Source organism: Marmota flaviventris, chromosome 3 (genome assembly GCF_047511675.1).
Source record: "Marmota flaviventris isolate mMarFla1 chromosome 3, mMarFla1.hap1, whole genome shotgun sequence".
NCBI lineage: Eukaryota > Metazoa > Chordata > Mammalia > Rodentia > Sciuridae > Marmota > Marmota flaviventris.
The window spans coordinates 165,001,213-165,016,592 of record NC_092500.1 but is presented as its reverse complement, the minus strand read 5'-3'; the positions used below and the strand labels follow the sequence as shown (position 1 = coordinate 165,016,592).

At 55.3% G+C, this 15,380-nt stretch overlaps 1 protein-coding gene across 2 annotated transcripts in view; it reads left to right on the top strand.

Moving 5' to 3' along the window:
* The first annotated feature begins 9,042 nt into the window (after positions 1-9,042).
* Positions 9,043-15,380, top strand: part of Gfra2 (GDNF family receptor alpha 2) — an 85,252-nt gene continuing 78,914 nt past the window's right edge. The window contains exons 1-2 of one of the 2 annotated variants that reach the window (XM_027927158.3): positions 9,043-9,796; positions 14,791-15,105. In XM_027927158.3, the coding sequence (XP_027782959.2) occupies positions 9,757-9,796; positions 14,791-15,105 (355 nt within the window). In that variant the 5' untranslated portion in view covers positions 9,043-9,756. Of the gene's footprint in view, positions 9,797-14,106; positions 15,106-15,380 lie in introns of those variants that run through there. The other variant, XM_027927157.3, reaches the window with a different exon arrangement.

Sequence of the window (15,380 nt, the reverse complement as noted above, 5' to 3'; positions counted from 1 at the left end):
TCTGGGTCTGAGGTGGATGGGATGGAGTATCTGGTGTGGAAGGCGTGGCAAGGGCAGTGAGTGACATCTTGGAAAGAAAAGCCTGCTTTTCTCTCACAGAAGCAGAGATCCCAGACCTGGAGGGGACTTGGGATTCATGGTACCAGCACTTGGAAATGGATTAGATGAACTTGCATGCCCACTCCAAGAGATTGGCTGTGGCTGCCTGGGGCTCGTCACTGAGAGGTCCTAGCTGCGATCAATGAGCAATCTGTGCCTTGGGTAAGGCGGGGAGTGGCACGTGAGTGCCAGAGATGAGGCTTCTCAGACCTCATTTGAATCCCTTTCTCCTGGTGCCTGATTTCTCCAGTTAGGAAACCATTACCTTGCATTAAGGCCCATCTCTCTTTAAAACGCGGATGTGTCAGAGAGAAGTAATAAGAAGGTACTGAAGAATTCAATAATTGATTGAGATTGATTACCAAAAAGAGACCATTATCAGTTTTTCTGGTTCTAGAGTACACAGTGCACTGGCAAGTCAAAATAGATTATTATTTCACTCAGGGTCTGTTTGCCAGACCATTTTCCAAGGCTGCAGCTGACCCAGAGGAGACGGGAGAGCGAGCCATGTGGTGGAAGGCCCGTGGGAAACTTGAGGTAGCCTCCCCCAACCACCAAAGTGTCCCCTGCCATGGGAACTCTGGGGGACCAGGAAGTATGGAGGTGCTGACCTCTGTGATGGGCACCAGATCAGCTCTACTCCTTCCCCTGTTTGTAAACAGCCCTCGGTCCCCGCCTCTGTCCAGTGCTGTGGTCATTCTGTCCGTAGAGAAGGGCGGCTCCTTGTTGGGGTGGGAGGGCCCCATGTTCTCACACGGTGGCCAGTTATCCATGGGCTGTCCCTCCCTCACCCACTTCATCGGGTGGCCTGGGGGTAGAACTGAGCGTGATGCTCCTTTGTTGCCTCTTCAGACTAAAATATTATTGGGGTCACTGGGCCATAGTGGGGTGGGGGTCGGGGATTACACTGCTAACAAGTAAGAACGAGGCAGTTCATTGTGTCAATCAGGAATTCTAAAGAGTCTGACTCCCATTAATGTGCTAAATCTTTATAGAATTAGACTTTAAAGTTAAGAGCATAAGCCAATCTAGTTTGAATTAAAAGAACTTAAATGGCAAAAAAAAAAAAAAAATCCTCTGGTCAGATTTATCAGTTTTTCCTAAGAGGAATAGAATGGGCGAAGGTTAAAACTATTTATTATAAGGGTCAGTAGGACCCCAGGAAGTCCAGGAGCAGGGGATGAGTAATGGGAACTAGGCCAGGAGTCCCGGGCCCACATCCCTCTGCTAATGTCATATTGGGTGAGAGGCATGGCTTGCTTTATTCACTCATCGAACACTTCCTGAGCACTTAGGTAGCAGCCTCCAAGTACATGATGATGATGAAGATGTGGGTTCCATCTTCTAGAGCTTTGGGTTGAGTGAGGGGTATGGGATATGAGGAGTGCTAAGGGGTCTCACCCATGAAGAGGGAATATTCCATATTCCTATTTACCATGCAGCTGCAAGTCACTAGGGCAGCTATGCCAAGTAGTTTAGTGAGCCCGGGGCACTCATTCCTAAAACAGATGGTGAGGGGTGGTCTCCAGAACTCACCCTGAGCTATGGGCTGCCTAAGAAATCCACAACAGTCATTGGCACAGTGGGGAATCTCAGACACTTCAAAGTGCTGTCATGTTCAGTATCTCATTTGATCACCCTGCTCCGGGGTGAGGTTGGAAGGGTAGAGAATTACTCTCTCGGAGACCTAAGGTCACATGGTTGGCTGGTGGCGGAGCTGGCAGCTAGAACCCAAGTATACTTTCCTGGCTCATTCCGTGGAATGAATTGGATGGAAGATGAATCGCAGGAGTTTGGATGGAGCACAGAGGACAGAGATTCCAATAGTACACATCTCTTTCTCCCTCCCTGCTCTTTCCCTCCCCGCCACCTCTTCTTGCAACTGGGAAATCCTTACTAAGGGCAGATCATGGCACTGTGCTACCCCCAAACAGTACCAAGCTCTTCCCTGGGTTGGTAGCAAGCCCAGAGCAAAGCTGGAACTCAAACCCTAGTCTGGGCCTCTCGCCACAATGCCACACTTGCTGGTTGGGGTGTTGTCTTAGGAGCCAGGCAGCGAGAATATAAAAGGATGGAATCACTTCAGAGCAAACGCTCATTTTCTTGGGGTAGCTGGGAGGACTGCAGAATGAGGAGTGCAGAAACCCCTTCCCTCATAGGGAGAGGAGACTCCCCCATTTTGGAGTAGGGAGCAGCAGGTGCCTTTCCCCCATGGATGCCCACCTGGGGCCTACCATGTGAATACAGTGACTTGGACTGGGAGTGGGAAGGGATAGGAGCAGGCCTCTGTCTGCCCTGCTGAAAGCAGATGGCATCCACACCCGGCCAGCACCTGGGGAGGTTGGCGGATAGCTGTCTGCCCCAGGGTGCATGCAATCTGAGGAAATTCTGGGATACTCACCCCCTGTGACAGATTTTTGGAGTTGTTTGTTATTGTCTCCATGGAAGATTCCTTCCAACCCTAAGAGTCTAGTGCAGATGATGGTCAAAATTCTACCATTAGTGATTCATTCTTTTGGGTTAAACTTTGCCCCTCCCCCGGATTTCCTACTCTGATGAGAGTGACAAGACAGCAGGAAAGCATTAGGACCCAGAGACCGCAGGGTAAGGAGAGAAAGTTCTGAATGATGGGAAAAGAAGGATTCCAGAGGAAGAGGTCAGGGTGATGGGGGCAGGCATTGCAGGTAAATGTGCTCATTTGGCCAAACTCCACCTCGGGCCCAGGGAAGGCACATCCGTTTAGAGACACTGGTCCCTTTTTCTGTTCAAAACCCCTCATGAGCAGCCTTCCAGGCCTGGAGATGGACAGTCCACCTCAGACCAGGCACTGATACTCCACCCACCTTCCAGGGCCGGCTAAATAAAGACATGGCCTCAGTGGGGGGCTGCTGGGCCTGAGAGCTCTCCTGGGAGGTGCCAGGCAGCGGGAGCCTTCTCCCTGCAGCTTGGCAGAAGCAGTCCCTGCCCCTCTCCCTTGGTTCTTCTTGACCTTGAGTAATCTGGCAGATGGCCAGTGCCAAGAGCTGGGGAGGGTGTGTGTGCTCAGGAGAGAGGCTGTGGGGTTGTACCAGGCAGCTGGGGGCTGCCAAGCACACACTGGCACCAGGACAAGGCTGGGCGTGGTCAGAACGGTGCCAACCACAGATGGAGCAATGTGGTCAGGCAGTGGGGGAGGCTAGGCCATGAGCTGAGCTAGTGTAGGCTTACAATAGTGTGACAGAAGGGCCATTTAGCAGCTCAACCCTGCTGCTGTGGGGAGGTGTGACGGGACAGGTGAGGTCTGGGATTGTGGTCCTCTCCAGAAGTCTGGGATGTCTGGTGAAAGAGAGATTCAGAGAATGCCCCAAACAACCTTGGGTGCCTCTCCCTGCCCACCACAGTTCCCTGGTGTGGGCACTGCAGCGGGGTGGATGCTTCCTGCCCTCTTCATCTTCCCTTTCCACTTCCAGGAGGGGTGCAGGAAGCTCAGTGGCCCAGTGAGGATCCTTTTTGAGTCCTGGCTCTGCCACTTGCTGGTCCTAACCTGACCATGGCCATCTTTGAGCCTGAGTTTGTTCACTTAGAAGGGAAGCTACTGTGGTCACAACTTCCTTCCGGGGATATTGCGAGGACACGAGACGGTGAATGTGAGCTTTGTGCAGCTGTGGGGTGCTGTACTCACCTCAGGTGGTATTGATGGCTTTCTGTCCAGCTGCTTCCCATCTGTATCCCTCTCCTCCCCTCTAAGCTGCTTCCTCCTCTTCTAATGGGCTACCCTGGAGCTTGGGGGCTCCCCAGGATGGGTGGGGCTGCAGAGATGTCTCTGGGGCCCTGGGGAGAGGCTTAGTAAAGCCAGATACCCCACCTCCTGCCTGTGCCTCCATCTAAAGGGGATGCTGAAGCACTGAGAACATTGACCAAAATCAATTAGAGAAATCAATGCCCCTGAGTGCCGCGTGCATTTCTTCCCTTCTCACCCTGTCTCACCCCCCACCCCCCACCCCAGCAGCTCTGTTCACTCTTTGGGAATCAGATAGTTAAATCCTTGCTGATCTCCATTCCCACACTAGCTTGCTCTTTCTGAACTGGGCCTCAAGGATTAAAAGTGGCCCTGTGACAAGGAAATGATGGCAAGAGAGCCATTAGAGGGAGACAGGAGCCTGGAAATGGGCTGGGAAAGTCCAGGATGCTGCAGGCCTGGGCTGCAGAGCTGGGCAATGTGAAGCTGGGCCCTGCACACAGGACCCCTTCTGGTCTCCAGACTTGAACTCCAAGGATGAGGCCAGAAAAAGCCAAGAGGACAGAGAAAGAAAGGGATTTTGATTCTCAGGAGGTTTTCACACTGTTGCTAGACAGGGCGGGAAGGCAGGGGTCATCTCAGATGTTCTTAATGGACAGGCCTGGAGAGCTGTCACTTTGCTTATTTACATGTAGTGTGGAACTGACCAACGCAGGAGGTTCGATCTCGACTGCCTGAGTTTGAATCCTAATTTGACTGTTTAGAATGTGACCTTAGGTGAGTTAAATCACTTCTCTTGACTCTGTTTTCTCATGTATAAAATGGGTATATCATACCTAGTTCCCATCTTGTTATAAGAATTAAAGGAGGATCTACATGTATTTTGGCTATTTATTTTTCCCAGTGGCAAAGCCTCAACTGTCAGGGCTGGTCTTTCTATCCTGGCCTGGTCCTTATATGAATGGAAGGTCGTTTTCCTCCCCTCTTCTCCGTGTTCAGTCGTTACCGACACCCTGCTGGTTCATCTTTCAATGCAGTGCCTCTAACAGCCATCTCTTCCTGTCCATACCCATTGCTACCTCCTGTTTGGGGGCCTCATTACCTCAGGCTCGACTGTTCCCATCAACTCCCAACTGATGTCTGGTCTCCATCCTTCACAAGGCTGTCAGACTCATCTTGGTAAAACCATTTCACTCATCTGCTCAAAGCACCTTCCTTGGCTCCTGGTGGCCCAAGTCCGAAGCCTGCAGTGCTTGGTCCCCCACTGTGCATCTCAGTTGGACCTTCCAGATGTTCTCCCACTAGGCTTTTCCTACACGTGCCCTTGGCTCCTCCCAACTATGGGATGTTCCTCAAACCTTCCTCCCCACGGTTGTCTTGGTGAGGCAGTACCCTTGCCTGGAATGTCCTCATGCTCTGCTGAATTTCACTCATGCTTCCAGGTGCAGAGTGAACCCACTTCCCTCAGCAGCAAGTTTTGGGTTGTTCACTTTCTCTTCGTGGGTGCATGATTTAACTCCATCAGTAGATGCTTCCATGGCAAGGGCACCCTGTCCCTATTCCCTACAGCCTTTGGCGTCATGCTGAGCACAGAGAAGACGTTCAATAAATTTGTGCTAGTTGACTGGTGGTGGGATGCCCTGGATCAGGCTGCTGTCCCATGGCTATGGACACCTCTCCCTTACCAGCTTTGTGGTTCCTGATGGCTTCTGAGGATGGTAAGACACTGTTTTCTTTTCATTCTTGAATTTTATCTCTGGGGCAAGGGAACTCATAGCCTTCTTCTTTCCAATAAAGTAAATACAGTGATGAGATTCTGGTCACTGAGCAGGTGGCTAAACTGTAAGGCCAACACATGTCTACACATGTGTGGATGTTCAGGGGTGGGCTATACCCTTTTCCCTGAGTGGAGCGGCTGGGCTGGGCTTATACATGCTGAAGGAGGGATGCAGGTAAGGAGGGTGTGTGAGGTATCCTCAGGGCTTATGTTGTCATCTCCTGAGGAACAGTGTCCTTTCCCCATGACTCCTTCTTGTAAGAGCTGCTTCTATCTTCTAGAAACTTCCTTTTTAAAAATTTCTCTTGAACTCTGGCTGTTTTTTTTTTTTTTTAAATCTCTGCTTCTCATTTGCCACTTAGGTTTTATTGACTGTCAAAGGTCCCTCATTCTCCCAGACCCCCTGAAGAAAGGGTGAATGAACGTCTGTGAAGAATTCTACTAGCTGCTTGGTGTTCAGTGTCTCTTCTGATTTCTACAAGGTTGGTGTTCTTTTTAAAAAAATATTTATTTTTTAGTTGTAGTTGGACACAATACCTTTATTCTATTTATTTATTTTTTTATGTGGTGCTGAGGATCAAACCCAGGGCCTCGCACGTGCTAGGCGATCTCTCTACCACTGACCCACAACCCCAGCCCGAGGTTGTTGTTTTTAAAAACCCCATTTTGTAGATGAGATAACTGAGGTTCAGAGAGGTTCAGGAGGTGGCTCTCACACATAGTGGATGCTCAGGAAATAATGGTGTGATACATGGACTATACCAGATCTAAAAGCAGCTCAGGTTGAGGACTGGGGTTGGCAGAGGGTGTGAGACCCCTGAGCAGACAGAAGGGAGGAGGGGGTCCAAGGTCAGAGTGCCACAGACAGAGTGGTCCTGAGTTCCTGAAGGGTCCCAGCTACTACCCCCTGCTACCAGAGTCCCCCTGTGTCTGTCCCCATAGGAACTCAGGACGCCATCCCTGGGTGTCCATTGCTGCTGTCTCAGCCCGATTCACTGGAAGTGGGGAATGGAACCCTCATGTCCTTCAGAGTTTTCCTCCTTATACTTAGCTGGGAGACACATAAACGCATGCACACACATACATGCAAACACATACACACATATGTGTAGATGATTTTACTTTCTTTTAAATATATAGTTTTCCCCCATCCAGGGGGAAACAGAGAAGGGTATGCTGAACTGTAATTTTGGAGTCTGGAGGGTGTCTAAGAAATGCCGGTGTGGCATACAAATGGATGTTGGAGGCAGTGACTGGAACTCCAGAAGGCCTCCGAAAGTAGGGGTGGGAGGAAGTACTTTTTAGGTCCCGGCTCCCAGCCTCTGGTCCAAGGCTCCCTGGCTGTGTGACTCCTGCCACTTTTCGTCATTTTACCTGCACTTGTCTGAAGCCAGTTCCTTAAGTTCCCTGATGTTTTGGAAGGAAGCTAGGAGACCTTGTCAGTGCTAAGTCATTTCCTAGAACTTGAGGAGCTCGAGGATCCACGGGGAATCTTTAAGGGGCTCCAGTTCCCGAGGCCCTCTGCCTGTACCCTCCACTACCCGGCTAGAGAGGCGTCTCTAGGAGACACTACTCACTGGGAAGGGAGAGGATGCAAGGGTCGAGGGCCACTGCCCCACAATAGGCCAAATGAAAGGGGCATTCGGAAGAGACCAGCACCCTGCGCTCCGAGCGAGGGCTCGAGGAAGCCGCATTCCCGCCTAAATCCACAAGATGGAAGTTGCTCCCTCTAGCTTTCCCACTAGCTAAGGCTGCTGCTTTCGTGAGTGACCCCTCCCTTCGCGCAAAGTCGAGTCTAGCATTTTTTTTTTTTAATATGCCTTAACTGGCACTCCCAAATACACCTTAGATGCAGTCCAGATCCGGTTTTGGGCAGCGCAGAAAGTTTACGAGGCACTACACATAACCCACCCCAGCATCTCGCTTCTGCGCGCACGGAGCTGCTAGCAAGGAATGTGCGCGCGGAAGCCCAGGGACTCGGGGCAGCTCTAACACAGCTGAGGGTGTGTCAGGAGGGAGTGTGAAACTGGGGTGCCCGGTGTGCGTGGGTGTGTGCTCCCGTGCGCGCCGCGGCGTGTGCACCGTGTGTCTGCAGCCCTGCCGCCTCTCCCCGTCTGGTCTTGCCGGAACGTGTCAGCAGCCTCACTTCTTCAACCCTTTCCCAGCCAGACGCTTTCTTTTCGGTGCTTCTGGGCGTTTACTGTAAATTCCGTGACTAAAACACGCCGGTGAGCCCGGTCCACCGACAGATGGATTAATCAGTTGGCCCCTTCCCGGCTGGGGGATGGGGTCCCCACCCGGAGCCTCGGGAGCCGGGAGCTGCCAGCCGTTTCGGGACCAGCTCCCGGGAGTCCGGCGGGCCGCCGAGTGCGGGGGGCGGTGGCCGCGGAACCTGGAGCGGAGCCCCTGCTGGGGTTAGTCTCCGGGCGCTCCCGCTGCGGTGGGATGCGAATCCCCGCCCGATTCTTTCGGCGCCGTTTGGGCAGGTTCTCAGGCCTCGGTGGAGGCGGCCAGGGCGCCCAGGCACCGCAGCCTTTTCCCGGTTCCGGGGGAGGGGGACCAACGGGGAAAGGAACGTCTCGAAGGGCTGCGAAGCTGGGGCGTGCGGGGTACAAGCGCGCCGCGGTGTGCGGGGAAAGTTCTCGAGCTCCGCGTGGAAAGCACACGTGTATGGGCGCGCGGGGCTAGGCTGGGCAGGCACGCTGCACCGGGGCTCCCCGGCTTGGGGCGCTGGCGCCGGAGGGCGTCCTTCTGTTCCTTTGCACCACCTGGTAGACGCTCCGCTTTGGCTGCCCGCATAGAGGGACACATCAGCCCGCGGAGGGAGGAGCCCCCTTCCCGACCCAGACCGCTTGGCCGGGGTTTTTCTGGCGCCCTGCCCCCAGGCCTCCGGGATGGCTCGGCGCCCCGGACCCGCGCCCTCCCACTTCGCTCAGCCTCCACAGGCCTCCGCGACCCGGCGGCCGAGGGTCCGGGGACAGGGGCAGTGGCAGTGGGGGTTGGAAGGCGAGCCCGCCCGCGGCGGGAGGGGGCTCTGCGGGTAGAGGAGGAGGGCTTGGAGCTTCGGTGGGTTTGAGCAGGAGCTGTCGCCCAGGGAGCCGGCCAGTTTCCGGCCGAGGCAGCAGGTCAGTCCGGGGAAGGGCGGGCGGCTGAGCAAAGGGAGACCGCGGCGGAGCTCTCCCCTCGGCCAGCGTTCCTCGGCGCCAACGCCACCGCCGTGTCGCCGCCGCCGCCGCTGCAGAGTGTCGCTGCTCCGCCGCGCTCCCGCGCCCAGCGCCGCCAGCCGCCTGGGAGCCCAAGCGCCGAGCCCCGGGCGGAGGAGAGGGGCGCGGGCGCGAGAGCCGCGGCGAGGGAGCCGCGAAGGGGGAGGGGGCGGGCGGAGGGAGGAGCAGGGAGAGAGGGAGAAGGGAGGGAGAGAGGAGAGCGAGGGAGAGCTGGAGAGAGCGAGAGCAAAGAGCGAGAGCGAGGGAGAGGAGAGGAGAGGGAGGGAAAGGAAAGACACACGCACGCAGAGACTCACGGCCACTGGAATTCCATTAGAAAAAAAGTGAGCCGAGAAAGGGGTAGCGGGAGAAGATTTTTTTGAATCTTTTCTTCGTCTTGGTGCGAAAGAAGCGACTCGGCTCTTCTGTCCTCGAAGCTCCGACTGGATCGTTCCTGGGCACTCACACCCGTCGGTGGATTTCTTTCCTATTTGCATTTATTCTGACTCCCTCCCTCGCCGCTTCCTTCCAGCCCTCCACTCGCGAATCGCCTCGCCCCCACCTCTCCAGTCCCCTCTTGGGAAGCGCAGGGGAATTGGACCCGCGGGGACTCGCGCCTTCCCGGACGAGCGGAGGGGAGGGCTGACCTCAGGACCGGGCTGTTGGCTTATAAAGCGGCCAGACTCATTGCTACGTGTGTGTTTGATTTCGGTGGGCAAAGGGGGCGTCAAGAGGCAGCCCACCGCCCGCCTCCCACCCCACCCCCTCCAGCCAGAGGCGAGAATCGCAAGACTCTGGATCCTCATCGGGCGGACTAGCTGGGATCTCCGCATTGGATTTGGGGCTGATTATTACTGCTTGGCTAGTATTATTGTTATTTTATTTCATTTTTGTTTTTTTTTTCCACCCAAGGGAGAAAGACCAAAAAAAAAAAACAAAAACTGTGGGATTTATTTAACATGATCTTGGCAAACGCCTTCTGCCTCTTCTTCTTTTTAGGTGAGTACCTGCGGGCGGCGAGCCTGGGGGGCAGCGCGGGGCCGCGCGTTCGGGCGCCGGAGAGAAGCCGGGGAGGGGGGCGGGCGAGCGGGGCGCCGCGGGAGACTGGCGGAGAGAGCGCGCCGCGGGGCGAGCCCGGCCCGGGCACCTGCGAACCGGCAGGCTGGGCGGCGTGGACGCGGGCGGAGGGACCCTAGCCACCGCCGACTGCACCGGGGGATTGGGAAGGAGACTTAGAACATCCAAACCATCCCCATCCACACACTCACTTGCATGCCGTGATGACACTCATTCCCCTCACAATAATGGGTTCAAATTGCAGCAACTTAAGAAAAAAAAAAATAATTCCAACTCTTGATCTGCAAGAGAGCAGGGAGAGGAGAGGCTGGTGGCTGAGAGAAAGAGACAGAAATGCCAGTTTCACCTTTCCAGATCTGCTCCCGAAGTGGAGGGTCAGGGTTTCTGCTGGAGCTCCCAGTTGGACATCTATGGGGAGCCCTGGCAGTCACTCCCCACCTGCCAATCAAGCTCTTCAAATGCACCCTACCTCCTCAGCTCTGAAACACTTTGCAAGTTTCTCCTTTTCCTTTGCCCAGACCCCAGTCAGAAGGGTGGGCGGGAGCAGAGGATAGTGAGAGCCCTAAGGCCTCCCCTGCTGCACCTCTGGGGCTCAGGGCCCAGTGGCTGGGGAGAGAGGGAGGGAGGGAGGAGGCCAAAGTTTGCTTCTTCAGATGAAGAAGGTAAGGGGTGGGGTGTGGGGGAGGGAAGAAAAGGCATCTGAACAAAGACCACTGTTTATTTTGTAAGCCCCATCCCTCCAGGACAGGAGGACAGACTGCCTGTGATCCCCACCCCAATCCCAGCAGTTTCTTTCCCACATCTCTGCCCCTTTTATGCCATGTGAAATCTCAGCTGCTGGGGTAACTGGTCTAAAGAAGGCCATTTCTGGGTGCAGTGGAGGAAAAGAAGGTGTTTGCAAGGCCAAGTGCTCATCAGGAGTCCTAGGCAGGGCTGCGGTCGGGGATGTGTGCTCCATAGAGAGCTGTGTGTGTGTGTGTGTGTGTGTGTGTGTGTGTGTGAGAGAGAGAGAGAGAGAGAGAGAGAGAGAGGAGAAGAGAGAGAGTGAGTGTGGACATAGGGGCACATTTCAGCCTCAGTGTGTCGTTCCAGCCACGCTGCCTGCTGTGTGGGAGTGTGAGCCAGGCTGCCTTAGTGGGGTCATGGGTGTGCCCTTTCCCTCCAGCACGAGGGCTCTGGGAAGGCCCAGATCGGAAGGTAGATGCTGGTTACAGAGAGATGTGTGAGGCCCAAGAAGTGCCTTATAAATTGGGATTGGGCTTTGGAGTCAATGGGAGTAATGTTGGCTGGGTCAAGGTAGGAGTTCCCCAGGGGGCCTGGCACTGCCCTGGGGTGTGGCCCTCACTGTCTGCCTCCCTAAGCCTGTGGTGACTTCTCTCTGGGGTGGGAGGGGCAGAGCAAAGAAGTGGGGAAGGTGCTCGGGCCCATTGCCATCCTGCAGCTCTTCCTGGCAATCCTTTGGAAGTGGACTCTCATTCTGAAGGGACTGTTATAAAACCTGACCTTTTCTCCCATTGCTGGTTTGAAAACCCAGCTTTCTGGGGCTTGGAATGATCAGGGGCGAAGAAGAAAAGAAAATTGTATTTTGGTCAAAAAAGCCAGATTGTCTGCTGCTGAGCTGTGCACCCCCAGGCCACAGAGCTCCCAGGTGTGGGCACCTTCTGAGGGCTGGTGGTGGAGGAGAGCAACGCTCTCCGGGCCCAAACCCCTATGTGTGTCCCCAGCTGAGGAAGTGGAAGAGTCAGCTCTCGTCTCCTTCCCAGAAGTGGCATTAGGGATCCTGCTCACAGTGGGTGTGTGTGTGTGAAGGTGTGTGTGGTTTATCGGCAGAGGTGCCCAGCAGGTGTCTGCAACCTAGGCACTGAGTGGGAGGGTTCAAGACCAGGAGGGGACAAGGTGGTCACCATCTCCCTGGGTCACAGCCCTTCAGTTTTCTATCCCTTGAGGAGTCCTCTTCCAAAGCTGGGCTGAGGGCTTAGCTGAGTAGCCTCAGGATATTGAGGGGCTCCCAAAAGGATGGGCTGGGGTGGTGGTAAGGACACTTTAGCCCTAGGGTCCTTTTCCTGGCAAGAAGACTGTAGTTGGGGATTGGTTGGAAACTGTGCTCAGGGCCGAGGGTTTTCAGAAACTTGACTTAGTAGGCAGTTTAGGCTGAGGATGTGGTGAAGGGTGCTCCTGGAGCAAGGGCCCTGGGATCCTTCCCAAGGATCTGTGTGAGGTCTGGGGCAGAGGCCTGTGTTGGAGAGAGAGGCCTTTTTTGCCCAGCCATGCTGACCTCCTGTGCTGGTGTAGAGGGAGACACTGTGATAAGGAGAGTGGTTGGGGAGGGGTGGCCAGAGGCTCACTCCTGAGTGGCATTCAGCACATATCTGGCTCTTTTGGGGGACATTGAATTTAGGAGGTCAGATGTGTGGTCTCTTGATCCCCCCATGTTTCTGGAAGCTGCTCCACATGTCTCTTGATGGATCCCACTTTCCCCCATCTAGGGTTTAGAGACATCCCCAGGATACCTCTGCCCTTTCTTCTCCTAAGATTCCTGGCGGAAGGTTCTGGGTGGCCCCAGTTCCCTTCTCTGGCTGGGCTTGGTTGGTTCTGGGGGTCGTGAAGAATAAGGGACAGTTGGTGAAAGGATCAGTCCTTTGCAGAATGTGCCCCTGCCCCATCCCAGGGGCCAGTTGGTAGAGTGGGGAAAGCCCTTGCTTTTGGAATGGGAACCTCCCTAGGATTGTGTAGAGACCATTCATTGTGGCTTGTGGCCCCACATGCAGGACAGGTGGGGTGCGTGTTCTTAGTGTCCCAGTTCCTGAGACTAATATACTGATTTTTAAGCTTGCTGCGGATTCTGAGCTGACTGAAGGCTGAGGATACCAGGACGCCCCATTCTTAGTACCCCTGGGGCGGTGTAGTCAGGTGAAAGATGAACCACCCACTGGAACACTGGGGAAAAGTCAGTGGAGATCGCAGGCCAGGAGGGGGCAGCAGGTGCAGGTGGTGGTGGTGGGGTTGGCTCAGCTGCTCCTAGTGGCCCAGAGGCACCCGGGTCCCGCTCAAGGATGTAGGAATCTGCTGAAGTGGAGAAGGAAAGATGCCACCTCAGCTGGTGTGGAGGACACGTCTCCAGCTGGTGCCTGGGCTGATCCCGCTGCTGTACCTCCCACTCTGCACTGGCTTCTTCTGTTAGGTTCTTGTCTCAGTGTGGCCACAGCTCTTCCGTTTCTGGGGCTGAGGTGTGGTCAGTGTGAGAAGGAAGCATCTTTTGCTCGGGTCCCTAAGGCCTTCTGCAGCCCTGCCTGCCCCTGTTCCTCTCCTCCGCTGTCTCCTTATGGGGTAGGCCTCCTGATCCTGGTCCTCTGGGAGTGATTCCTTTTCTCTCTTGGCTCTGGGGAGTGACAGGCTTGCTGTGCAGAGATCTGCCTCTAGGTGTCGCTGTCCCCCTGCAATAGCTCCCCCCTGATCAGGGCCTCCTAGGGGGAAGGCTGGGAGAGTGGCTGCTTTGGGCAGGGATGGGGGATTCTGAGGTGGGGGGGGCAATGACCCAGGATTTTATTATATTTTGGGGTGGAAAGGAGTGGAGAAGCCTCCAAAATTATTCTTTGGGCCTTGGAAAAAAGCAGTGGTGGCTCTGACCATGGTATAGGGCTTTTCTGGGGCAGAGTCTGGAGTTAGGGGCAGCAAGGACAGGGAGGTGGGAAGATGTCCACAAATGGAGGGAACCATTTTGGAAGGTTGGCTTTGAAAGGGACAGGCCAGCCTCTCCCTGCCTGTTACCTCTAAATCTTCTTCCCCAGTTTCCTCCCATATGAGAGCACTGGGGATAGGGACAGAGGGTGGACTGATGGGTGGTGGTTCAGTTTCGTAGAAGCAAGGCTCAATCTGCCAGTCAGGGCCTGAAGGAGGGAAGTTTCATCCTTTTTTCAATTGATTTATTATTTGGTTTTTGAAAGGAAGACAAAAAAAAAAAGAAGTGGAGAGGGCTTCAGGGGAATGAGGGGAGGAGAGGAAAGAAAGGCAAGAGAGAGAGAGAGAAGGAGGTGAGAAAGCCCGGTACTCCAAGAGAGAAGGTGATGAGGCTGCGAGGAGGCAGAGAGCGAGAGAAGCAGAGATGGAGGTGGGAGAGGCAGGTGTGGGGCAGGGGAGCGGAGGGATGGGTTGCTCCTTGGCTCACCTAGCCTGTTCTTTCGGAGGGGTGGGGTGGATATTGATAGTGGCAGGGAGGTTTTCAGACCTCTGTCTGGTTGGAAGTTGGACTGGAAGCTTTGGGGCGCTGGGTCCAAAGGGGGTGCTCTTCCTTGGACAGCCTCCACCACAGGGTTAGTTAGGCTGGTCTATTCTCGCTTCTCACAGAGTCTAGCAACTCAGAGTAAGGAGACTAGTGTCAGAGGGGCCGTTCCTACCTCAGTGTGTGATCTGGAGTTGGCGTCTCCCTTCTGGGGCCTCAGTTTCCCTAGAGTAAGATGGGGGTGCTGAACCACAGAGTGTGGATAAGGCCCCGAGAGGTTCTGAGAGTCATGACTTTCTGGTACTTTCCAGGCTTAGCACAGTGCTTGGATGGGCCTGTGGCTAGAAGTTTGTAGGGGTCCTGGGTGAAGTTCAGGTGAAATTCCTCTGCACCCCAACAAGCCCACGTGGTGACAGTCTTTCTGGATCTGTGGCGTCTTGGACTGCCTTTGGTCCTGAGCCTGGCTCCCAGGCCCAAGGCCTGTGCTGAGGAAGAACACAGTGCCCACCCTGGAGCCAGGGAGAATGATGGCCTGAAACCCTTGGGTCCGAGGAGGGCTGTTCCACTGAGTTGGCCTTGGTGTGCTTTGGTGTAGATGGGCCAGCGGTCCCCAGGAGGGCCCAAGTCCAGGCCTGCATGTCGAGTCAGAGATTGTGGTGGCCTTCATTCATGCTTGTCTTCCCTCCCCACCAACCAGACGAGACCCTCCGCTCTTTGGCCAGCCCTTCCTCCCTGCAGGGCCCCGAGCTCCACGGCTGGCGCCCCCCAGTGGACTGTGTCCGGGCCAATGAGCTGTGTGCGGCGGAATCCAACTGCAGCTCCCGCTACCGCACGCTGCGGCAGTGCCTGGCTGGCCGGGACCGCAACACCATGCTGGCCAACCGGGAGTGCCAGGCGGCCCTGGAGGTCTTGCAGGAGAGCCCGCTCTATGACTGCCGCTGCAAGCGCGGCATGAAGAAGGAGCTGCAGTGCCTGCAGATCTACTGGAGCATCCACCTGGGGCTGACCGAAGGTGAGGCCCTGGGCCCCAGGGAGGGCGTGTGGTGGGCCAGGGACTCGGGGGCTTGGTGAAGGACCAGTGGGCCCACCCTATGTCTGCCCACCAGTAGAGCGGAGACCTCGGAGGAAGTAGGCACCCCACGTAGGCGGGCAAGGGTGCCAGCGGAGGAGGAGGTGGAAGAGAACGGGAGCTGGAGGGACAGAGGAAGGGCAGGATGGGGGACTCAAGCAAGGACAGTGTGCAGTGGCCCCTTTTCAGTGAGAAGTTGAGGTGAGAGGTGCCAAGCT